General features: G+C 38.6%; 1 protein-coding gene across 1 annotated transcript in view; it reads left to right on the forward strand.

Annotated features, from left to right (window-relative positions):
- Positions 1 to 25,610, forward strand: part of COX8A (cytochrome c oxidase subunit 8A) — a 43,299-nt gene extending 17,689 nt beyond the window's left edge. The window contains exons 2-3 of the mRNA XM_069086065.1: positions 23,561 to 24,050; positions 25,213 to 25,610. Of these exons, the coding sequence (XP_068942166.1) occupies positions 23,561 to 24,050; positions 25,213 to 25,305 (583 nt within the window). The 3' untranslated portion in view covers positions 25,306 to 25,610. The remainder of the gene's footprint in view (positions 1 to 23,560; positions 24,051 to 25,212) is intronic.
- The last annotated feature ends 429 nt before the right edge of the window (positions 25,611 to 26,039 follow it).

Genomic DNA, 26,039 nt, shown 5'->3' on the forward strand with positions numbered 1-26,039 from the left:
ATTGTCATCTCTAAAGCATCCATGATAACCTTACAGGTGGTAAAAAAAAAAAAAATTTCAGTAATATATCCTCTGCACAATTATTAAGTGGGTTTAAAATGTATATGATCATTAGTAAAAGATGAGTAAAAAATTAGTAAAAAGAATTAGTAAAAGATTAACAAGACACTTCAACTTCTGTCATCAGAAAAAAAGATGTTAAAAGTATAGACATAGTTTAATTGGTAATATTTCTAGTTATTGTCACATTTTACTCAAAATTAGTTATGCAAAATCCTTGGTAATATAAGGATGTCATGATGACTGTCAGGCAGTATGGTATATTGAATAGAGAACTAGTCAAAGTCAGAAAAACCTGGATTCACTTCTCCATTCTGACAAATACTGACAGTGCAGTGTTAGATAAGTCATCTGACCTTTCCCACCTTTGCAATTTTCTAAGACTATAAGTTTCAGAACACTTGCTAATATACATTTGATAGATGGAATTCCCCCATCTGGGAGTTCCCTCATCTGCAATTCCCTGTGTTGATGAAATCACAGCTCTAAACCAAATCCAAAACATGTTAACTACCTTTAGGATTCTACCAGATATTTACAGATAAAGATATATAGATATACATACACATATACATATATCTTTAAAAATCTTGATAAATCAAAATATTTCCTTCTAGTTCTAGAAAAATAGAAACATCTTTATGAACCACTGTCATAAGGGACATTTTCATCTTTGACAATATCCCTCTTCTCATGGTTTAATTTGGCATTTGCAGTATCAACCCCAAAAATTATTTCCCAAGTGAACTTGGAGCATCTGCCTCCAAAGAGTTGCCTGGTATGGTCCTTTGAGAGAACCCTCCTATCAATCATCTAAATGTCTGCTTATCCCATGTGAATAAAATAGCTTGCACATTAATAGCCACTGAATATCAAAAAGGATGCCAAATTATTGATGGTCCTTAGTGAAGGGGAATTCAACTTTTTAATCACAAAAATGGGATCAATAAATATTTCTTGAAGCTAAAATTTTTCTCATAAAATCCAAAGTAACTTTGCCTTGGTTGTATTCTGAGCTTTTTTAATACACTAAGATCCATTTTCTATAAACAACTTCAAATCTAAGCTTCCAGGAAGGCTTCTGTGCTTTTTAACTTGTTTCTTCTATGGGGCAAAATAGAAACTTCTGAGAAACAAAACTAGGATTCTCTCAGTCTTTGAAGCCCTTTCAGTAACATTCTGGTAGGCATAGAGAAGGTTTGGGAAGGAATCAAGAGAAGAGAATTTAGCTCTCAGGTTTTCAACAGTTTTTCATGTTTAGCAATTCAGATTATGAATTTGATAACTGTTTGTGGATAAAATTACAAGCCGTATCACATGTAATTTCATGTCAGTAGCTCAGGAAACCAAATTCCAAATCACAAGAAACAACTTCAAAGTTTTGCATAGTATTTACCCTAAGAAATATAATTTTTGCTATGGTAAGGAAACCTCAAGTTCTTTTCAACTACCTTATCCTGATGTAACCAAGTATATTGTTGCCTTGCCATAACTGACTCCATTTTGTTTTAAGCCTCCATTTTGTGACTGAGCAGTTATATAAATTGTTATTCTGTAATAATATAAGGACTTGAATGGTATGACTTGACAATGACATATGTGACTCTCAAATTTAGTTAAAAATAAAAAATTACTAATGATGTGTACACTCCCCACTTTGATAAACAACCATTAATGATGTGTTCCTCAGATTTGATAAACAACTGCTAATGACCTATGTACCACAACAACTCATAAACACTTGCTAATGCTGTTAGCTTTGATTGATAATTTTCTTTCATTATAAACTTTGGTAATCAGTCATCAATCAGAAGTTGGGAGTAACTAGTCAATGCCCATAATTAGAACTAGAAGAAACTCATCAGAGTACACACTCCCTCCACTCCCCAACCCCAAGTCTTCTGCTTGATCTTGGATCAGTACATTTCCTGCATTTAAGACTCAAGCATCCCTCATAATTGCAGACAGCTTTGGCAAGTCACAACTCTATTTGCCTCGGTTTCTTCATCTGCAAAATGAGCTGGAGAAGGAAATAGCAAACCACTCCAGTATCTTTGCCAAGAACACCCTAAATCAGGTCACGAAGAGTCCAGATGTGACTGAAAAACGATTGAATTGAGTCACTTGTATTAGCTTGAGGGAAGTTCTGATCAACTGAAGATTTGCAAACTTACCAGGCAATCATCTCATTGAGAGACACATGGCCTCCAACTGGGCAAAGAGGCAACTATGTCATTGAATACCAGTATATGCTTACTAGAAAGCCCTAGAAATTAAAGCTGTTCTTATTATCTTTAATGTTTATATTTCCTAACACAGATTTTAGACCCTAGAAAAATAGGTGGCTGGCCTTTTTAGCCCTTGTGCAGCACAAGTTTGCTGACCTCTAAGAATGCCTTTTATATTCTTTAAATACAATAACAATTTTATTTTAAAATTTAAAAAATCATTCTTAGCTCACAGGCCCTACAAAAGCAGACTTCAGGCTAAATTTGGCCTGTGGACCATGATTTGCTGCTGACCCCTGGTAAATAGATAAAATAATGTTTGCATGCATTCAATTCTTAAAGTTTTACTGTAACATTAAGAAATGTAAGGATACATAATTATTGTTTCCATCCCAGTATTCAGCATAAATACGTTGGCATATTATTATATATCAATGGTATATTGATACATTACACCTGGAAATCTCAAAAGATTTTGTTAGTGGAATTGAAGCTTTGGCAGGTCCTACCAAGTTGGAAGGCTGTAATATCCATTTTCCAACTCCATCCATTTTCACTGATTGTCCCCCATTCCTGGAGTACTCTCCTTCCTCACCTCTGCCTCCTGGCTTCCTGGCTTTTCTGGTCTCAGCTAAAATCCCATATTCTGTAAACAGCCTTTGTTGGTTCTCCTCAATGCTAGTGCCTTCCCTCTGATATTACCTCCAATTTACCCTGTATATATTTTACTTCTACATAATTGTTTACTGCATTTCACACAAAATTGTCACCACTGCATAATCATTGCATCCTGGTTTTTTTTTTTTAGTCCAAAAATTGGTTTATAATCTTTCATCATGTAATCATCACATGGTATAAATCTGTTCCTCATGCTGCTTAAAAGGTAAACAGAGGAGCAATATATTCAACTGTGACATATGGATATGCATTTATCTCTCATGCTTTGCTAGCCTAGAATTCTGGGTGCATGCACATTGTCAGTATATTTCCAAAAATCGACTTATATGGTTTGTTTAGAGCACTTCAGTACTAACAGTATTGTCACTCAACCCAAAGTAGAATCATAAGGGAAAGGGTAACCAGTGGGCAAGCCAAGCTGCAATGAGTAAACCGCGTGATATAGTAAGATTTGCATACTCCCCTGCTAGTTAAACTATACAGTTTGTCTGCCAGTCATACATTAACATGTGAAGCATTTCTTTCTGATTATGGGTAAATATAAAAATTATTCTTCAGGTATTAAGCTGAAAGTGATTGTGTTTGCTGAATTTCAGCATGGAAACAGCTGCAGAAAGATAATTTTCAGTGAGTGAAAAGTTGGTGCAAAACTGAAAGAAACTAAGAGACAAATGATAATGGCACAATTTTAAAGCTTCACATAATGGTAATTCACTTTTTTTAAAAAAAAATGCCATAAAATCTGCTATGATTACGTGGCAAAATACAAATATGTTGCCTCCCCCAATAGACTGTGAGCTCCTTGAGATCAGAGATTATTTTTGCCTTTCTTTGTACTGCACAGTAATTAACACAATGCCTGCCATATAGTAAGCACTTAATAAAGGCATAACAAATACCATCTGGGCCAGAAGTCATTCAACATTGGACCAGGGACACTTGTAATGGTATCTGCCCAACTAACTAAGTGGTGTAAGGGAGAGATCACAGACCCCAGAAGAGATCACAGACCATAGGTGTCATGATTATCTGATCATCTATGATTACACACATTCTAAAAGTAGAATTTCCAGGCAAGTCAGAGCTGGTTCAAGGACATCAGCTAGCTAACCCACTTTTATCAGATGGTGTGAGAATAACAATAACTATTACTGTGGAAGAGGGATAGGTGTAAAGAATCTGAGGCATAATCCATGTAGTCAATGAGTTAATCACCAAATAGTCAGAAAAACTGAATCAAAGCACATATAATAATCAAGTTAATTTAAATAAAAATAAGTCAATCTGCAGATAATGGTATTTGATAACTCTTTAGTATACTTGGGACATAAAAACCTAGCCAAAAATGTCTTCAGTGGCTTTATTCCTTTACAATTCAATGCGAAAATATTTTAACAAAAACTCTGTGTTCATTTGAGAGTCTAATAATGACACATTTCTATAACACTTCATATAACACAGAGCACTTATCCTCACAACAACCTCGTGAGATAGGAATTATTCCCATTTTATAGATAAATAAGTGAACTTAAACTAAGATAAATGAAGGGATTTGTGGCCCAAAGTTACAAGAGTTAATAAGTGGTAAAGTCAGGACAAAAGTCCTGGCCCTGATTTCACAGTTCAGGGATTTTTCCACTATACCACACTGCCTCTACTATATCAAAAGTAATCAATAAGGATTAATTAAGGACAAAGCTGATGGTAAATGATGATGATAATTAAAGTGAATACACTTACTCCATGACTCTTCCCTATCCTCATATGTTAGGTTGATTAGGTCTTTATCACTCTGGAATCTCCTTCTGAAACAGAAACTCAGAGGCACACTCAGCTACCAATGATTGAGATAAATTATACTAGACAAAATCTGATCTTGCAGATTTTCATCACTGGTTACTCTATCCTGGCAGATGCAGTATGAGGGGAAGGGGACAGGATACTAACAACCAAACTACAAGATTTACCCTGTGTACATCCCATGATGTCTATTCAGGGGAAAGAACTCCCCAACAAGCCATGGGCTTTCAAGCTCTATACTTACCTGTTCACACTTTCACCTGTCAGGTTACACCAAACATTCTACCACAAACTTGTTCTCCATACTCAACTGTTCTCACACCTATGAAACATACTCATTAAAACCACTGCCTTTCATTCCATTATACTATGTTCAACACAGCATCTAAACTAATATCTAAATCCCTCAAAATCATATTTTAGCTACTTCTTGACAACTGTAAAACTCTTCTGAAACTAATTTTCCCCTGCAACTTCCTTTACAAAGACAAGGAAATGGATACAAAATCTGCTCTTACACATCTTTTTCATCATGGAGTATCCCAAACTCTCAACATTATAACTATCTCCTTAAGGAAGCTTCTTATATCTTTGTACTTCCTTGTTTGTGTTGTATAGTGGAATGAGAACAAGACTTGCATTTAAGTCCTACCTCTGATACTTACTACCTCAGGCAAATCTTCTAATCTCCATGGGCCACAATACTCTCCTATTCTAAATAAGGAGGCTAGACTAGATGGCTTTGTAAAGTCCTAGTTCTGAAACCTACTAGCTGTGTGAACATGAACAGAATTCCTCTGGGTATCAGTTTACCTGTGTGAAACAGGGATAATATTTACACCACCTACCTCACAGGATTGTTGTGAGGAAAGGACTTTGTAAATATTAAAATGCTTTACAAATATGAATTGATATTATTATTTGCCTTTAAGTATTGTTCTATTTAGGGGCAGCTAGGTGGCTTAGTGAATAGAGCCCTGGGCCTGGAGTCAGATAGACCAGAGTTCAATTCTGATTTCAGATGCTTAACTGTGTGACCCTGGACAAGTTACTTAATCCCTACCTACACAAAAACTGGAGAAGGAAATGGCAAATCATTCCAGTATATTTGCCAAGAAAATCCCGTACAAGGTCACAAAGAGTCAGAAATGACTGAATGACTGAACAACAATTGTCCTATTAAAATTCTTGCAGTGTATACTTGCCATGGTGACCTATGTGCAAAAAGTGATGCAGTGGATACGTAGAATGAATGAATGAAAAATAATTCATTAATTTCTTATCATGTGCAAAGCACTTTGCTAAGTACTAAAGATACAAATAGAAAAAAAAATAATAGTCCTTGTTCTCAAGGAACTTACATTTTAAAGGGAAAGGACAACCTATAGAAAGACATGTGCAAAGCACTTTGCTAAGTACTAAAGATACAAATAGAAAAAAAAATAATAGTCCTTGTTTTCAAGGAACTTACATTTTAAAGGGAAAGGACAACCTATAGGAAGACCCAGCTACCAGTTAGCAGGAAAGATCCAGTGAAGAAATGTATTATGAGAAAATGAGTTGGACCAATTGTGTAGCAAAATGGAAATAATCAGTGGACAGAATGAATGCTATGCTGGTACCCACAAAAATGTAAAATACCTAGAGCAGAACCTCTAACACATCAAGAGTCTCCACTCTGCAGGATTTATGTGAAAACACGAACAAAGATTGTGCACAAGAAGATATAGATGGGTTATGATATGTTCCAACAGAGAATTCCCAAATGAATAAGGTCACATATCTTTTGAAATATTAAAAGTATTCCAAAGGTTCAAATTTGGAATTCCTAGTATTAATTAATAGTATATGTATCATATAAATCTCCTTCATTTTATACACTCTAAAATGCAATAAATTCTCATATATAGATTAGGGTGATAATGTTCTTTTCTTCTCAAAGCTATTCAGAATATCACTTTGGAAACCAAGGCATAGAACAGGGTAGGTAACTATATCTCAGGCATCCTAGAATACATGAAGCAGGCACTGAGAAAGCCTTCCTACAGAAAGTGAGGCTTAAACTAAATACTGAAGGAAATCAGGGAAGTTAGAAGGGGAAGCAAGTATCTCAGGCATGGTGGAAGGCCAGTGCAAAGACACCAAGGAGACAGTGTCATGTGTGAAAAACAGCAAGTAGGCCAGCTTAACTGGATAAAGAATACAGGGAGGAGAGTAAAATGTAAGAAGACTAGAAAGTGAGGAAGGAACCAAGTTGTCAAGGGCTTTAAATGCCAAGTAGATGATTTTATATTTGATCCTGGAGGTAATAGGGAGCTACTGTAGTTCATTGAGTCAGGGGGATTGGGGAAGAGGTGACATTGTCAGACCTTTGGATTCAGAAAATCACTTCAGCAGTTTTAAATGGAGGAGTTGATGGCATAGAGAGACTTGGCACAGGGAAATTTATTTGAAGGCTATTACAATAGTCCAGGCAAGAGGCAATGTGTGTCTGAATAAGTATGCTGACTGTGTGAGAGAAGTCTCAAAAAGTTTTGTTATATATAGTAATTATCTTAGTTACTACAGTAGTAGTTACTGTAGTAACTATTATTTACTTCTTTTACTTTGTTATTAAATTTATTTACTTTGTTATTAATTTACTTTGTTTAATTTAATTTAATTTAAAATAAAATAAATAAATAAATAAATAAAAAGTAAAATTTATTTTGTTATTAAATTTCTACCACCTCACTTTTTTGTTTCAAATAAATTTAAGGAATTGTTTCATAATAACACCTAAATTTTATGGTGATTTTACTTTTAATAACTGTCTTTCTGATGATTTGCATGTATGTGAATATTTTAACAGATCTATGATGTCATAATCACAGGTGCTTCTTTCAATGATATCACCAACCAAGCATTATTAAATACCTCTTATATGCCTTTTGACTGTGCAAGGTTGAAAACAAACACTAAGTACAGTTTACACTCTTACAAGGGAAACAAAACCCATTCATACTTCTCAATCTATGCAACTCTTGTCTATATTGGTACATAACTCTGCTACAAGAAGGTAATGCGAGTAGAGCGCCGGCCCCGGGGTCAGGAGGACCTGAGTTCGGTTCCGGCCTTAGACACTTAACACCCACACTAAAAAACTAGCCGTGTAACCTTGGGCAAGTTACTTAACCCCAACTGCCCTCCAAAAAAGGCAAAAAAAAAAAAAAAAGAAGGTAATGCAACATGCCTCTTGGGCTATTTATATTCATGGGTAACAAACATATATGTGGACTGTTCATATGTTATCCATTATTCTACTTGACCTGCCTGGCTCCTTTTCCAATCATACATCTATTTAATGATATCTTTTAAGCCTTTTTTAACACATAATTTGTCATTAGTGATAGACAGCAGCCTATTTATATGCACCATTGCCCTTTAGATGACCCACAGTTTTTGACTCCTTAATGTGACATGATTTGCAGTCATATAGTATCACCAAATGATTATTAATGTTTTTATGAATTTTTGTTGAATAGAAAAGCTGAGGTCATTGAAAATGCCATGCAATTTCCCAAAGGCAATCCAATCCATTATTTCTCTTATTTAAATCTGGACCCAGTTCACTGTCCATCGGTATTGTTATTTCAAGATAATAAATATATAACTGAGGGACCAAATACAGGGGTCTCTAACTGCAAATCATAACCTGGGCAAGGAGAATTCTTCATTCAATGGGGTTTTCAATTAAGCTGAATTCTTTTGAATGAGTACACATCTCCTGTTCCAGGATTTAATATATCAGAACAATGTCATCTGCAAACAGAACAAAGTTTTCTCATTAAGGAATCTCTCATGAACTTGACATATACAATGGGATATCAAATCATCTTCTTATCATTTTCTTTTTGTTTTTATGAACTAGACAAACATCAATATGTAATTTCCATATATAAAGGACAGAAAAGAAGATTGTATGTGAAACCATGACTCTCTGTTATATTAGGCTTTGTTTTTTTAAACATACAAAACAAATTGAGTGTGGAAGTTCCAAAATGCTGTTTCTCTGTTTCACTCTGAACTACCTTCTACTCCTGTTTTAGACATTTTTAATGTTTTGTTGATATTCTTTTCTTTCTTTTCTTCCTTATATTTTTAGTATCACTTTCCCTATCCACCATTCCCCTTAACAGCTCTCCCTCTAAAATTCTTTTTTAAAAAATTGAAGTCCTCCCCTACTAACAAGGAAGTATAGTCACACAAAATAAATCCATGTATATGCTAAGTCTGAAAATATATTTTCTCAATTCATACCTCTAGACCAGGAGTGGGGAACCTGTGGCCTCAAGGCCAGATGGAGCCTTCTAAGTCCCCAAGTGTGGTCCTTTGACTGAATCCAAACCTCATAGAACAAATTCCAAAAGGATCCCAAAAGACCTCAAGGTTACAGGTTCCCCACCCCTGCATCTACATCATCACTTCTCTTCCAAGAGGGGGGGACCCATGATTGATCCACTTTGGGAGTCTTATATAATTCTTGAGTCTTTCAAAGTTTTTTTTAGATATAGTCATTATATGAATTATTTTCCTGGTTCTTCTCATTCCTCTCTGCTCTCACTTCTCTTTTTACAATGTTGTAGTCATTACATGAATCATTTTCATAGTTCTACTCATTTCTCCCTGTAGCAGGCCATACAAGTCTTCTGAGGTTTCTCTAAATCTATCCTTTTAGTCAGTTCTTAAAACACAATAATATTTTGTTACAGTCATATACCTTAATTTTTTTCAGCTATTCTCCAAGTGGTGGCTACCCACTTCGTTTCCACTTCTTTACTGAACAAAAAAAGAGTTGCTCTAGTATTCTAGGTCACATGACAAATAATACCAAATATTTTTAAGAGTCCCCCCTACCTCTCAAAAAAAAATTCAAAAGAGAAACTGTACTGGCAGTTTCAGGTGAATCCAGAGGTAGAGAGAGAGGGAGAGGGAGAGAAACTTGACAAGGTAAAAGTCTTATGAATTAATATTAAAGAATTCTAATCCTAAAAGCATTCACTCAGTACCCCTACCTTTCCCCACCCTGCATCAGACTCCAAACCCCTAGCAAGGACATACAAAAAGATACAAGTCAATCCATGAGTTTGGCCTGGGACCCACATTGGAATTCCTTCCTGCTACAGAGACTAACAGTAAACATCACCCCCTGCCCACCCAAGACCAGAAACACCTGATTTCTAAATGGTGGCACTCTATTGGTCAGAGATCTCTAAAGCTACAGAGACTCTATCTAGTTCATCTTACCTACCTTCCCCCAATCTGGATAAAAGGAATAGATGCTGACTCAACCCAGAAAGAGAAGAAATGGATAAGAGCCAAAAAAAAGAACTGAGGCAGGGAACCAGCATGAGTGGTTACATCAGGCCTGAAAGAAAGAAGACTGAAACACAGTTGGTGCTAGTACTATCCTACCAAAAGCTAAGTAGCACAGAGACACAGATAGGTGAATCATAAATCCCTGGAATGTGGGAAGATACTGAGTAAACATTATAGTACAATCCCAAGAATATACACACCATCAAAGAGGGAAGAGTCAGAAAATGAGTAACAAGGGAATATAATTATAGAAGACTGAAAAAATAAAGATTTCAGGGGGAAGAAAACTCATTAAAAACACAGAGCATAAGAAGAGAGTTAAATTGACAGAGGAATTTTAAAAACTTGGAGGAAGGAAGAAAACTAAACCCTCAAAGGGATTACAAAACTATCTTCATTAACAAGTAGTATAAGACAAAGGAAAGTGAAAGAAAAACTAGTTGAAACAAAGAAGAACCCTGTGGAATTCTAAGAGAGCATGGAACAATAAGAAATTCCACAATGGTTCAAAATAAAAACTAAATTGATTTTTTTTAATAGGAAGGAGCAAATATTAGAATTTATAGCTCACAAAACAAATCATTAGTGGATGGGGTGGGGGTGGGCGTAATAGTAATAGGATTTGAAGATCTTAGATGCCCCTTGTATTGGCAAGCTAACAGGTACTTAGCACTTAGCTTCAAGTTCATAATTGTGTCAAATATTAAGACCCAGAACTTGTGAATCCCACAGTGGGATGAACTTGCTGGTGTAACAGGAAGGGGTGGGGCAGGGAGGAGCTAATACCATATATAAGGAGTAAGACCCAGGCTGGAGAGGGAAGAGATTTGGAGAACAGAACTTGTGGTAGCAGAACTTCTGAGAGCCAGCCAGAACTTCTGCTGAGGACTGCCGGGAACAAGAACTGCTAGGAGCCAGAACTGCTGGGAGTGAGCAGCATGGAGACTGAGAAGCTATCAGGAGTGAGGATAGGAGGGTCTTTGCCTGAAGGACCCTGTTTTGTTTTGAAGGCTTGGGAATGTGGGTGTTCACGGCATTAACTATATGTGCCAACTTCATGGCTACTGTAATGACTTTGACTTTCTGGTTTGGAGACTCAGCTTTCTGGTATTCGAATAAATGCTTTGGCTTTGTCCTCCATGTGGAGAACATGTTACATTTTGTGATTCACAACTACACCATCATATTTATAGTCACCATGGGCATTGTGAATATTGCATTGTTGTTACAGGGGGTGGGGAGGGAAGGAGAGTTTCTCCATAGAAACAAGAGAGATTAACATATTTGGAATACAAAAATGTTGAAGTGGAAGAATGTCTGGCAGAGGAGAGGCAGAAGGCAACAATGTCAAAGGAGACATGATATCTATACAAACAAAAGTCATTGACTTTAAAGATAGTATATAGAGAGACAACTTAAGGATCATGGATTTCCTGAAAGAACACTACTAATCAAAAACCCTGAACACCATAATGCAAGAAATATCATAAGAAAACTGCCCACAACTTTTAAATACAGAAAACAATGTGCCAATCAAAAGACTTCATATACTGCCTCCAGGAAAAAGTGTTATGCTTCAAACTCCAAGATATTTATTAAATTGTATCATCATGTATTTAAAAGTATGGAAGCATGAGAATTACCAAATTTGATTATGAACTATACCAAGTGGATTTATGTACTGAAACTCTTTAGTACACAGTACTGGAGAAGATAATTGAGAAAGGATAATGCTGACCCTCTCCAAGTGACTAGAGAGCTATCCAGGATTTGGGACTATGGACCTTGCCAAACTCACTCCAGTAGATTTTCTGGAACAATAAATATTAAACTACAGGGAAAGCATAAGGGTAAGGACCAAATGAATCAACCAACTGATCACCCTCACCCCAGTTAAAATAACCAGCAAAATATTCTGCACTCAGATGTCTTTGTCAAGTAAAAATGACTAACTGCTACTGAGTCAATGCTATTGACAAAACGCTGCTATTGAATCAATCAATAAATCAAAGGCATTAAATTAAGCATGAAAGATTCCTAGTCAATTTTTTTTGGAGGGCAATTGGGGTTAAGTGACTTGCCCAAGGTCACACGGCTAGTTTTTGTGTGTGTGTGTTAAGTGTCTCAGGCTGGCTTTGAACTCAGGTCCTCCTGATTCCAGGGCCTGTTCTCTATTCACTGCACCACCTAGCTGCCCCTATTCCTAGTCATTTTGGAAGGAGAGAAAACCATTAGATGAAATTAAATGCCACAAGGGAAGTTTATTATGAATGGTTGAGAAGACTCAGTCATGGCCTATGGGGCACAGATAAAATAGAAAGTCATTTCAGAATCCAGCATCTGAGTATATGACCAGCCCAATGGTAGAAATGATACAAGCTAAGCCCTCCAAGAAGAATCACTTGGGAGGGGTAGGAGAAGATATGCTCTTCCCACCTTTGACTAGAATAATCCTGCACAACACATGGCTCTCAGGTTGCTTGCAGTCCACCAAAGGATTTTGGGTAGCCCCCCAAAAATGTAGAGGATATAAAAGAAAGTAAAGATTTAATGAGTGCTTTGTCCATGCCCCACTGAACCTGCCTTCCACCAGTCATTATTGTGCCTGACATGTAACTTGGCAGGTGGGTTGTCACAGTACACTCTCTCCTGTTTGTCACATGACCCACAGCAACCAACCATCATCAGTCTCTAACAAGCTATCTGCAGCCCAAAAAAAGTTTAGCCTATTTTAATTCTAATTTTTACTACCTACTGCCAAGTTGTTCAGGTCTGGACTAGAGGATGCCTTTGTGAATTTAGAAGTATTAGAAGATTTTGACTTATAAGTAGCCTAGTAGCATCCCTGAAAAGACAGAGACTAGTGGATGATGTCTGCATCAAGATACCTAAACATCACTTTAACATATATTCATTCCAATTATAGACAATATCATTCCCAAAAATAAAACCACTTCAACATTTAACTTTAAATTCCTTGAATAAAGATAATTGTCTGATACAATCTGATCAGAATAGTTCCCTTCCCCAATAGGAAGGAGGAAGAAATACATGAAGACAGGAACAGCTGGAATCAGTCTTCAGTTCATAAATGTATCTCCAGAAACCAAAGAAATTTAACCAAGGCCTATTTTTTCCTTATCTTTATTGTCTATTCAAAGATGACTAGAGTCTGCTTCCCTTAGGTTGATACATTTTTTTCAAGATTATATCTCCCTTTGAATATAAAACAACACTAGTCCTAACCAACTTGGACCACTAAGTTATCCAGTCATTCTAAAATACTGGGCAGTTTTGGTTTCTAGGGACTATCACATTCATTGTTTCATCTCTAATAAAAAAAAAAAGAAGCAACATTGAAAACCAAGATGGACTATACACACATATCTTTATATCCTTTTGCATTTTGCCAAATGATAATTTGTGTGCCACCAATAAGCTCCATAGTTACATCAACTGAGTGTAGAACTTTGTTTCTCTTCCTTGAAATCCCAGATTAGACTGGCAGATATGGCACTGTGAGCAATATTGGGAACAACAAATTCTGTAGATCTAATTTAAAATGTTGTCTTCCTACTAGTGAAAATTCTAGGTAGGAAGAGTTGATGTCTACTTCCATGCAGCCAAATGGCTCTTAGAATTAGCTGATATGAGATGTAATAAAAGAGACTAAGCTGCAAAAAATGTTTGAGGTGAGGAAATTTATGGGAAACAGAAAATGCACATAAAAGGCTGCTTTTAACAGCAACTAAAAAGCTTTTTGTATAGCATTGTTGGAGGACCAGGAAAAATGTCTGCCTGCCAGAAAAGGCCTTCCTTCTCCTTCATCCCCTTCCTCCCATCCCAAGATAGCACCACCCATTTATAGCTTCAACCAGGCCAGTGGGGACCCCTTGCTACCACAGAACCCATCTAGGTGTTAGACAGAATGACAGAGCAAGGGCCACAAGGTACCCTCCTCAATCTTCCTACAAATGGCCCCTTCCCCTTCTCCCCTCCTGGCTGGTCAATGATCCACCCATATTCCTAATTATGTAAAAGGGAACCCAGAATCCTGATCGACTTTTTCCCTAATAGTGGTAAGTAAGGTACTTTCAGGACCTCTTGCCCTATGGATAAGAAATAGATACTGTCTGCATGAACTGGGAAATCACTGATCACAATCCTCCAGAAGATAGAGGATTTTCAGGTGTATTTACTTACCTTGCCACTGTGCTCTAAGGTCCTGTGGGTCTTATCATTTACTATTCCCTTCTGATATCAAGGAAACAGTATTTGATCTGTCACTATACCCTAAGGACCCTGTGGCCTCGCCATCAGTTTCACTAATGAATCCTTGGGACTTCTAGACCTTTCTATCTGCCATACAGCTTAACTCTTTTATATACTGTCTCCCTTATTGAAGTATAAATTCCTTAGGGGTAGCCAGGTGATACAGGGAGCAAGAGTGCTGGCCCCAGCATTGGGAGACCTGGTTCCGGCCACAGATCCTCAGCACCCACACAAAAATAACTGTCCATGTAACCTTGAGCAAGTTACTTAACCCCGGTTGCTTTAAAAAAAAAAAAAGAAGTATAAATTCCTTGAGAGCAAAGATTGTCAATTTTCCTTTTGTATACCAAGTGCTTAGCACAATGCTTGGCACTTAATCTTTTTTTTTTCATTCAGTCATTCATGGTTCAACATGGTTCAAGTTATAAGACTTGAGAGTTAGGATGCGGAAAGAAGCACATGAAATTAACAGTGCCCACTTCCAAGATGCACCAATGGAAGCTCATTCTAGAGCTAAAAAGAAGCTGAAAAAAATTTTGGCATTGCAATTTACTGATCTTAAAGAGAGTTAAACATGTAAGCAATAAAACAGGGAAAGCTATTCTGCTTAGCATGGATCCAGGAAGATTATCTAAGGTACTCAACATAAAATGTCTGAAGGTCTTTCTCTAAAGTAAATGAGTGTTTTAACATTTCATGTTTCAGTGTTAAATCTATATTCACATGCTGTATATGGGTATAGTGACACATATGAATCATCTGTCTGTATAGGTAGACATTGAAGTATTTGATCAATTTGGATTGTAGGAGGCTATATTTATAGATGTAAAAGACCTTACAAATCAAGTCCAATCCTCTATTGCACAGATGAGGAAACTGAGGCCCAAAGAAAGTGAGATTTGCCCAAGGTCACATAGGTCATAACTCTGGATTTGAACCCAAGTCCTCTTACTCTAAACCAGGATTTCCTAACTGATAATCCATAAAACTTTCTTTTACTTTGATAACCACATTTCAATACAATTGGTTTCCTTTGCAAGACTATATATTTCTTTTATGCATTTTAAAATATTATTCTGAGAAGGGGTCCATTGACTTCACCAAATTGCCAAAAAGATCCATGACACAAAAATAGTTAAGAAACCTAACCCTAAACACAATACTCTGTCCATTGTTCTTTTTTTCCTCTCTTTCACAAACTTAAGAGAAGTATTAGAGATCACATCTGCTTCTAAGTCTAAGAAAGAGTGAGTAAAAAGCTATTTCCAAGAAAAGAAAAAAATCCCCTAATAAAATGTCAGTGGACTGGAGCAAAAGAGGGCAGGAATAGAAGAGAATAATTTGAATTTGAAAATTTGGCACTTGTAAATGTCATACCACAAAGTTTAAGCTGATATCTTAGTATGTTGAGCTTGGAATCTAGCCCACAAATTTGTGGCAATAAAAGAGGACTAAATGTATAGTTTAGGATGTTTGTTCATGATGAATTAGTAGTAATCTCTTTACACACAATACCTTACACCAAAAAAATATCTGAATCCTGCTTTTTCATTTTTGTTTTAATTTTGTTTCATAGGATCATAGAAACATTTTAACTCTTTTAAGTAATGTTCACTAAAATATTCCATGAATTACACATCATAATGGGATGAAAATTGGAGTTAATCTAATTATAAAGTCTTTTTAAATTAGAGAATTAAAATTAGTTATCAATGGTGTATTAAGCTTTGATGTTGCTCTTCGCAGTAGATTTCTGAATACATTCCTCATAAACTACCAAATTGGAGGGACAAAGGCATACTTTTTTTTATAAATTGAAAAAACATAATGTAGAGAGAGAAGTGCTAAAAACTAATCTTCCCTAAAGGGAAATTTATTCCCTTGAAGGAAGAAAAGCCAATATTCACTGGTATATATACTAATAGATTCCGTTTCCAGACCTCCCTGGCTTCAAGTCCCAACTAAAATCCTACCTTCTATAGGAAGTTTTCCCTAACCCCTCTTAATTCTAATGCTTTCCCTCTTTTAATTATTTCCTTTTTTATCCTGAATATAGTTTGCTTTGTATATACTTATTTGTATGTTGTCTCCCCCATTAGACTGTAAGTTCTTTGAGGGCAGGGTCTGTCTTTTGCCTCTTTATGGATCCCCAGATCTTATCACAGTGCCTGGCACATAACAGTTGCTTAAAGGTTGACAGATTGATACATTTATGTCCTGCCCCCTTACTAAGAATTAGCTCCTTCTAGAAAGTAACTAAGTCAAAGGGTCAACCCAGGGACATTTAGAGACAACCTAGAGAGATCCCCCTCTCCCATTTTCTCGCCATAATAATGGTTATTCACTCTAAAATTTCCCTTTGATGTAATGGGTAGTAAGATTGAGAAGTAAGACCTCTTAAAGTCCATAATATAAATAAAATATGGATTTGAATTGCAGCTGTAAGGGAAGCTGTTTTGTTCATAAAGATGGGGAAGGTCTGACCTTATTTTAGGCATTGGAGAAAGATTTGGCAAGAAGATTGAAATGTAAAAGAGAAGAGATGACGGATGGCATCAAGAGCTTCTGTGAAGTGGGCCACATTATCTTCAAAGACTGGATGAAAGAAGCATAAAGTTTAGAATAACCACACCATGGAGTGAGATTAGCATTCATTAGACATAAGTGAAGCCATTTCTGTGCAATGATGAGAGCTTGGTTGAACTTAGATCATTTGACACAAGATCTGCCCTCCAATTCAATAAACTTTATTGGTTGTCTACTACATACAGGGTGTTATGCTAGACCATGGGAATGTGAACATAGATGTAGCTGTGGTATAGTAGCAAAGCACTGAGTTTAACCCAGAAGATCTGAGCTTGAATCCCAATTCTCCCATTTATTGGCTTTGTGACAATGAGAATGACACCATACACCTAGACCTCGGTTTTCTCCTAAAACTCCTAAAGGATCCTAGGATGACTGTGAAGTGCCTGATGATTACATAAAGTACTTTGCAAACCATGAAATATTATGTCATTGTTGGTAATATATTATTGTTGTTTTACATTTCCTAATCACTTAAAGGACTATTTCTGTAATAAATGTTGTGCTGCACGTTATATATTTAAATCAATGGGAACCTGTATTTACCCACCAAAAATACCTAACTTAAAAGAAGAAAGATTTGGGGCAAGTTACATTTTTGTATTAGAAGAGTATTATTACTTTGCCTCACATCTTCACTAGATATGTCTGGATAGCTAGGATTATGTGACATAATAGTATGATGGAAAAAAAGCATTAATTCTAGCCCCAACTCATCCACTAGTTCATTGTGCAGCTAAGATCACAACCTAAGCTCTCTGGGCCTCAGTTTTCTCCTCTGTAAAATAAAGAGGATTAAAATAGATGATTATTAAGGTTTTATCCAACAATAAAATTCTAATTTTTCTGCAGCCTATCATTGTGCTTAATAAAATACACAAAAATATTTTTGACTAAGATAATACCCCTATTAGAGTTAACATTTGAGAGACTATATCTGGAGCCCAAAAAAATATTTAGGCCAGTGTTTGAAATTACCTATGATCATAGGTACCATTACGTATGATCATATCATTTACAAATAATAAAAAGGTAAAATGTAGTCTTTTCCTGGCTTAAGAAAGGAACTCTTACATTAATCAGCCATAGAGATTACTACTTGGTCCACTAATCAAGAATCACAATAGATCTCTCTGATTTGCCATTTAGAGCAGAGAATCATAGAACTAGAGAAGCTAGAAAGGTCCAAACCAATCCAATCCCCTTATAAAGATGAGCAAATTGAGACTACTGAAATGATCTTCTGGTTGTTCTCCTTACCTCCAATCCCTCCCCATACCACACCATCCTCCACTCAACTATCAAATTTATTTTCCTAAAAAGTGACCATGTCACTCCCTGGCCCCAACCCCTATTGCCTCCAGAATCAAACAAAATCCTGCTTTTTAAAGTGCTTCTTGAGAGGCCCTGATGAGGCCTGATCAACGTGGTGACAAGTTGACCCACCAATCACAAGGGCCATTGCCAGGCCTATCACTGCAGGGCTGGGACTGGACGGAGCTGAGTACAGAACCCACAAAATGACAGAGAAAAGCTAACCTCCAGCTGAAGACAGTCCAGCAGGCCAACAGGAAGGGGCCAGGACAGCACTCTGGGAGCAAAGCCCAGCCCCACATGAGCCAGAGGTTTTAGCATCAGGGAGGCCACAACCAGCCTCCAGGTGGAGGCACTTCAGATCAACAGCAGTTGTGTCAGTTTGCAGAATTATCAACCCATAGATGCTAAGGACAAAGTGAGAGGTCAGTGCATTGTGGAATTTGGGACCTGGGAATTCAGGAGTGCAGTCAGCTTTTGCCCCCAGGGCCAGAAGAGGCTGAGGCACTTTGGCCATGCAGTTGCCACCACGTGGCTGCTCCAGAGGTCCTGGCCTACAGATTGCAGGACCAAGAAACCATTCTGAGGGATAATCGTTCTTGCTTTAACCTGCTTGGGTCTGGATTGAGATCTAGGGTGGAGGTCCTGGGGTGTGTGACCAGTTTGCCAGAGCGTGGAAAGGCTTCAGAGAAGGCACCCAACTAATAGCTCCAGCAGATGCAAAAACCCCAGCAATTTGGACAAAGCTCCCCTCCTCTGGTAGCAGAGTTCTACTGTGGCAAAAAGCTCAGAACTCAAGTAATTGAGTGGCAACATGAGCAAACAAGGGAAGTAAGGCAAGCACAGTAATCCAACTTTGGACTCCTTTTTTGGGGACAAAAAGGATCAAAGTATGGAAAAGGAGGAAGACAGCAAAGTCAGAACCCTTGCACCAGAAGCTTCCAAGAAAAGAATAAGCTGCTTACAGGCCATAGAGGAGCTTAAGAAGGATTTTGAAAACCAAATAAGAGAAGTGGAGGAAAAATTGGGAAGAGAAATGAGAATGATGCAAGAAAATTATAAAATGAGAGTCAACAACCTGACTGAAGAAAATAATACTTTAAAAAATTGACTAACTCAAATGGCAAAAGAGGCTCAAAAAGGCAATGAGGAGAAGAATGCCTTAAAAAGCCAAATTTGCCAGATGGAAAAAGAATCTCAAAAGCTCACTGAGGAGAATCATTCCTTCAGAATTAGATTGGAGCAAATGGAAGCTAGTAACTTTATGAGAAATCAAGATACTATTAAACAGATCCAAACAAATGAAAAAATAGAAGGCAATGTGAAATATCTCATTGAAAAAAACACTCACCTGGACAATAGATCCAGGAGAGATAATTTAAAACTTATTGGACTACCTGAAAACCATGATCAAAAAAAATAACCTAGAATCATCCTCCAAGAAATTCTCAAGGGAAATTGCCCTGATATTTTAGAACCAGAGAGCAAAACAGAGGTTGAAATAATCCACTAATCAACTCCTGAAAAAGATCCCAAAAAGAAAACTCCTAAGAATATTATAAAGGGGCAGCTAGGTGGTGCAGTGAGTAAAGCACTGGCCCCAGAGTCAGGAGGACCTGGGTTCAGATCTGGCCTTAGACACTTAACACACACACAAGAAGAAAACCTAGCTGTGTAACCTTGGGCAAGTTACTTAACCCCAATTGCCCTCCAAAAGGCAAAAAAAAAAAAAAAGAATATTATATCCAGGTTCTAGAATTCCCAGATCAAGGAGAAAATATTACAAGCAGCCAGGAAGAAACAATTTGAATACTGATAACACAGGATTTGGCAGCTTCTACACTGAGGGATAGAAGGGCTTGTAATATGATATTCCAGAGGTCAAAGGAGCTGGGATTAAAACCAAGAATCACCTACCCAGCAAAACTGAGTATCATGTTTCAGGGGAAAATATGGTCATTCAAAGGAATAGAGGACTTTCAAGCATTCTTGATGGAAAAACCAGAGTTGAATAGAAAATTTGACATTCAAATACAAGATGCAAGAGAAGAATGAGAAGGTAAACAGGGAAAAGAAATGATAAGAAACTTATCAAAGTTGAACTATTTACATTCCTACATAGTAGAAAGATAATTGTAACTTATGAAACTTTTCTCAATATGAGAATAGTTGAAGGGAATAGAAATGTGTGTGTGTGTGTGTGTGTGTATATATATATGTATGTATGTATGTATGTATATGTAACATACATATATATGTCTATATAGGAGGGTATATGGGCATATGAATGCATTTGTGAGAATGTGTATATATGTGTACAGGTATACATAGACAGAAGGTACAGGACCAGTTGAATAGGAAGGGATGATACTTAAAAGGTAAAATTAAGAGGTGAGAGAGGAATATAATGAGAGGAGATGGAAAGTGATAGAATGGGGTAAATTATCTCATATAGAAGAGGCAAGGGAAAACTGTTACAATGGAGGGAAAGAACAGGAAGGTAAAAGGGAATGAGTCAACCTTATTCTCAATGAATTTGGCTTAGGGAGGGAATCACATACACACTAAATAGGGTATCTCACCCTATAGGAGAGTAGGGGGGAAGGGGATGAGAGGGGTGGGGATGATAGAGGGGAGGGCAGGCTGGGGGGAGGGTATTTGGAAGCGCCCCCTTTTGAAAAAGGACAGGATCAAAGTAGAAAATAGAACAAGTGGGGGGTGGGATAGGATAGAGGGAAATATAGTCAGTCTTTCACAATATATCCACTATGGAAATGTTTTGCATGGCTATATATGTACAATCTATGTTGAATTGCTTGTCTTCCCAGTAAGGATGGGTGACAAGAGAGGTGGGGAAGGAATCTGGAATTCAAAGGTTTAAAATCAAATGTTTAAAATATATATATATATTATTATTATTATTATTACTTTACATGTAACTGGGAAATAAGATATACAGGCACCGGGGCATAGAGATCCACCATGCCCTACTGGAAAGTCAGAGGAGGAATGGGGGAAGACATAGGAGAGAGCAGATTGGGGGAGAGGATATTCAGAGATCCCTGTTTTGGGGTGGTGAGTAGGGGGAAAATGGTGAGAAAACTTGTAGCTCAAAATCTTGTGGAAATGAATGATGTATACTAAAAAAATTAAATTTTTTAAAAAGTTAAAAAAAAATAAAGTGCTTCATAACCTTGCCCTTTCCCACCTCTAGTCTTTTTACACGTCACTCCCTTCCAGTACTCTGCAATCCAATGACACTGGTCTCCTTGCTGTTCCTCAAACACATGATCCTATGGTTCCCAACCAGAGTATTCTCAGTAACTGTCATCCTCCATGCCTGGGATGCTCTTCTTCCTCAACTCCACCTCCTGGATTCTTTGGTTTCCTTCAAGTCCCAGCTAAAATCTCATCTTTTATAGAAAGCCTTTCCTGATTTCTCTTATTTCTAGTGCTTTCTTTCTATTAATTATTTCCAATATTTCCTGTGTATAATTTGCTTGTACATAGTTATTTGTATGTTGTCTCCCCCATTAGACTGCGAGCTCCTCCCACCCTCACCCCCCTTCCTGTATCCTCAGTGCTCAGCATAGTGTTTGGCATATAGGAAGCACTCAATAAATGCTCGTTGACTTGTGGCAGAACTAGAACAAATCTCTCTGGCCAGGGATGGCCAAGAAATGTTAGTGAAAATATATTTACCTAGAATCTTACAAATCTAACCAAAAGGGCTCTAATTTGAAAAAGACAAGAAAGGCAGAAACCAGTCTACCAAGGAAGAGACCATGTAGCAAGAGCTACAACAAAGGAAAAATAGTGAGGTGCCCACATTTCACAAGGTAGTAGCATTCAAGTAAAGTATTTATGTCCAAATATTGCAGTTTAAACCCAGGGAAGCCAAAAACTGTTGAGGTGGGGTCTATGTCCACCCTAAAACTGTTGTGGTTTCATGATGTGTTGTGGTGGAACCATCTCAAAATATTCAGAGTCAGACCACCTCTAATCCAAGTATAGGCATTTATTGAGATTAATGCCTCTCCTGAAGCAGGTTAAGTTCCAACAGGAACCAGCAACTTTAGAGAAAGCAAGATGGGTTTTTATAAGGTCAAGATGTAATTATATAACAGAAATTCACATAGAATAGAGGAATATCATTATTATTAAAAAGGCAGGAGGAGTTTGTTAAGGGATTAGGTAATGGAGGAGGGGTCCCATCTATGGTTCAGTGGTTAACCATTCTGGTCACTCTGCCCTCCAATTAGCTAGCTATTGTGGTCCTATCTGGTTGAGACAGATAGTTAGGTATTGTGGTCCTGTCTTGGGGTAGATGGATGATGTGATTGTGACTGAATACAAGAACACACCTGTTTCTGTGGGAATGTGTCTGGCGGCAGTGACCAGGTAGAGGCAGTGACTGGGTTCCCATCACATGGACACACCTGCTGTTTCTGTGGGAACTAAGAGTTCAGGGACACACCTGTTGTTCCAGTGAGCAGTGAGGCATATATGATGAAGTTAGGACATGGGGTAGGGGGGAGGGGGGCGGGTTAGGCAGGTGTAGTGGGCCTGCTATTCAGTAGAGCCAAGCCTATAATGAAGTTAGAATATCCGGGCTGGGGGCAGCTTTATTAGGAATCCATCACAAATACATAAAGTACCAGTAGTACTAGATCTCTAAATCCCAAGGTAAGGATGAAACTTTGAAATTATATGTAATGAGTTCTGGTGGGTTGAGACTCATGAGTAGAAAATGGTTCTCAAAGGGACAGTGGTCAGTAGCAGACAGCAGAAAGAAGCATGAGAGACAGATAGGGAAGCAGAAGCATTATTGTTATAGATATATGCTGTAGAGCATAGACCACTGGGGCAGAAGGAAGAAATAAACAGAGCATGAGCCTGGTACAAATGATATTATGGTGATGGGGGAGTGCAAAATACAGCAAATGAACGATGTGTAGCTTGTCTTTCTCGCTGCACTGCAGACCCACAACTCAGGGCAAGCGCAGCCCTCACAGGAAGGGTTTCTTGCCGCCTAGGCCTCTCTATATCCTCCACCCCAGGCTGTTTCATAGGTTTAAAAAAAAATTCACAGAGACAAGGAGGGAAAGGCTCGGCTTTCTGAGGGAGCTAAAATCTGGTAGAGTAAGCGGGCTGCCTCCCAAAACCGGTAATGAGATGACAGGCTGGGTCCAGCATTGACTTGGGGTAGCGACGCCGGATAGGAGGAGCCCCTGGGAGAGCCAGTAGCCATCTTGGCCCGGGAGTGGGGGGAGGCGGGTCGTGCCAGAAGCGTCGGTCACGTGCCCCAGCCATCGGAGGGACGTCGGTTCAGATCCGTTGGGCGGGGGCTCGGGCTGCAGGCCAGCATGGGACTGGTTCCTGCGAGGTGCAGGGGCACTTGGCCCGTGCGCCGCCTCTTCCCCCCCCCTCCGCCAGCGGGGGAGCTGGCCCGGGCCCCGGAAGGTCCCGGGGCGGGGGAGTTGGAAGAGGGTGACGGGCCGCCCTCAGTCCACCCCACTGCCTCCCCGCCTCCTCCGGCGCCTCCAGACGTTCGCAACCTCGTCGGCAGCAGCGGAAGCGACTTCCCCCAAGACCATGCCCTGGAGACACCTCTCCGCGCTGTTCCGCCACCGCCCGACCCGGGGCAGCCCCCCTGGGACGGGCTCCGGCCGTCGTCTGGAACACAACGACTTCGTCGAATACACCGAAGCCACTGAGGGCCAGACGGGGCCCGCGGAGCCGGTGAACGCCTCGGTGAGAGAGGGGACCGTTCCGGCCAGCCCCCGGCCTTTAGCGAAGGCGGAGAGGCAGACCGACATTCAGGGTTGTAATCCGCGGCCTTCGGGGGAGAGGGAGAGCAGGACCGGGGAGGAGGAAAGAAAAAAGAGCCCCTTCCCGAAGAAGCGGGGCCGCGGCGTGACTTATGTGGCCTGTTTAGAGACAGGGCCTGGGCGACAGTCGTCGAGGGTCGGGAGGGAGAGTCTTCGAAGCTTAGGGGGAGGAGCGTGGGAAGCAGTGAGACTTGGGTTGGGGGGAAGGGGAGTTGTTAGGAGAGAGAGGACGAGAAAGGATTTAGGATCCTTGTGAGAAATGGCGTAGAAGGGAGGAAAACATTTGAGCTCTGGGATGAGGAAACGTGGGCTTTTTTGAAGAAAGAGACGGGGACATTGCTGAGGGTGAGGAGACCGGCAGCCCGGCCTGCGGATGGCGGAGACTGACTTGAGCGCTGGGAGCCGCAAAGAGGGGGCGGGGCCCGGAGGAAGCGGGAAAGACGGTTATTGGGGGAACGCAAAGAGTCGTTGGGGGAGCAGTTGGAGGAGGGGCGTGGGGGTGGGGCAGAGGGAGGAAGAGGAGACCTAGGCGGCCCCTTGGGAGCTCTCGAGCGCCCCTCCCGTCACCCCGCCCCGGGCTTCGATTTCTTCCTTTTAAGCCCTTCCGCTTTCCCGGTTATCTGTATTTGTTCACTCTGGGCCAAGTTTTTTCCTACCTAATGGCTGCCCTCCGCTCCGCTTAGGGGCTCAGTTTCCACATCTGAAAAATTGAAGGAGTTGGTCTTAAGCTTCCGTCCACCTCTTAATTCCATGAACTTGAGAATTTTTTTTTAATTGTCAATAAACAACGATTTGAACTGCTGCAAGAAAACTAGTCTATTGGGGCTTCACCCTTTTTTTGTTTCCAAAACCAAGTATTTCTGAAAAGGTCATTAAAGCTTTTTTATTAGTAATGAACTGGCCTTTCAGAAAGACTTTATACATACAGTAGGCAATTAATTAAATATTTTAATTGAAGTCATTAATTCAACCAACAGATTAAACACCATTTTAGTGGGGGAATGAAGAAGTTTAGAAAAAAATGGTCTCTGAAGGCCTGAAGTTACCCAGTTTGCTTATGAATATTTACATTTTATGTCTTTCAGGAAACTGCTTTTGCCTTAGTAGTGTTTTTTTCTGCACACTTAATACCATGTGGATGGGTGTTGAGCCACATGGAGACCTACAGAAGAGTCTAGATTTGAAGATGCGGAGCAGTTATAACAGTCCTTTTCTAAATGCTTTACAAAAATTTTCATACGAAGTCAAAATGCTTAGTTGCTGATAACCACTGGGTTTAAAGTTTCAAAACTTGCATGATTTCATTGAATATTGAATATATTTTGCCTTATTGATATTTTTGTTCAGTTCTTGTTAAATAAAATTGAAGCAGACATTCTTCTTTGGTATTACTTGTGATTACAGATACATTTCTAAGAATTGTGAAAGCTACGGTGAAAAATAAATAGTAAAAATTGCCATATAGTGTCACACTCATGTTCCCCTAACTCGAAATGACACAGAAATGTTACTTGTGAGGCTTTGTCTATAATTATAATATGGTCCTTTTTCAAGTTACTCATATTTCCTTTGGTACTTCCTTTGGGAGTAATAAGTTTTATACTTTACTCCCCACAATATAATGTAATCCTTTTATTCCTTCTTTTAAAATTAAGTTTAAAGGAATCCTACTCTCATTTTTAATATTCTAAAATTTGGTGAACAAGTTTGATCATGCTTAGACTTCACTCAGCTTGAAAAAGTTTATACTTGATTTTTAAAATAACTCATAGAGAAGTATAAATGGATTCAATAGTATGTGCTAGCTAATCTAATATAATCTCTACTTCCAATAAGACATTAGTATGATCACCTTTTTCTGAGCAAAAAATTAATACTTAATGAATTTTTTTAAAAAATAATTTAAGGTACT

The sequence above is a fragment of the Petaurus breviceps genome, unplaced genomic scaffold, assembly GCF_028583685.1.
Source record: "Petaurus breviceps papuanus isolate PSGF00001 unplaced genomic scaffold, PetGlider_PUasm1.0 177, whole genome shotgun sequence".
NCBI lineage: Eukaryota > Metazoa > Chordata > Mammalia > Diprotodontia > Petauridae > Petaurus > Petaurus breviceps.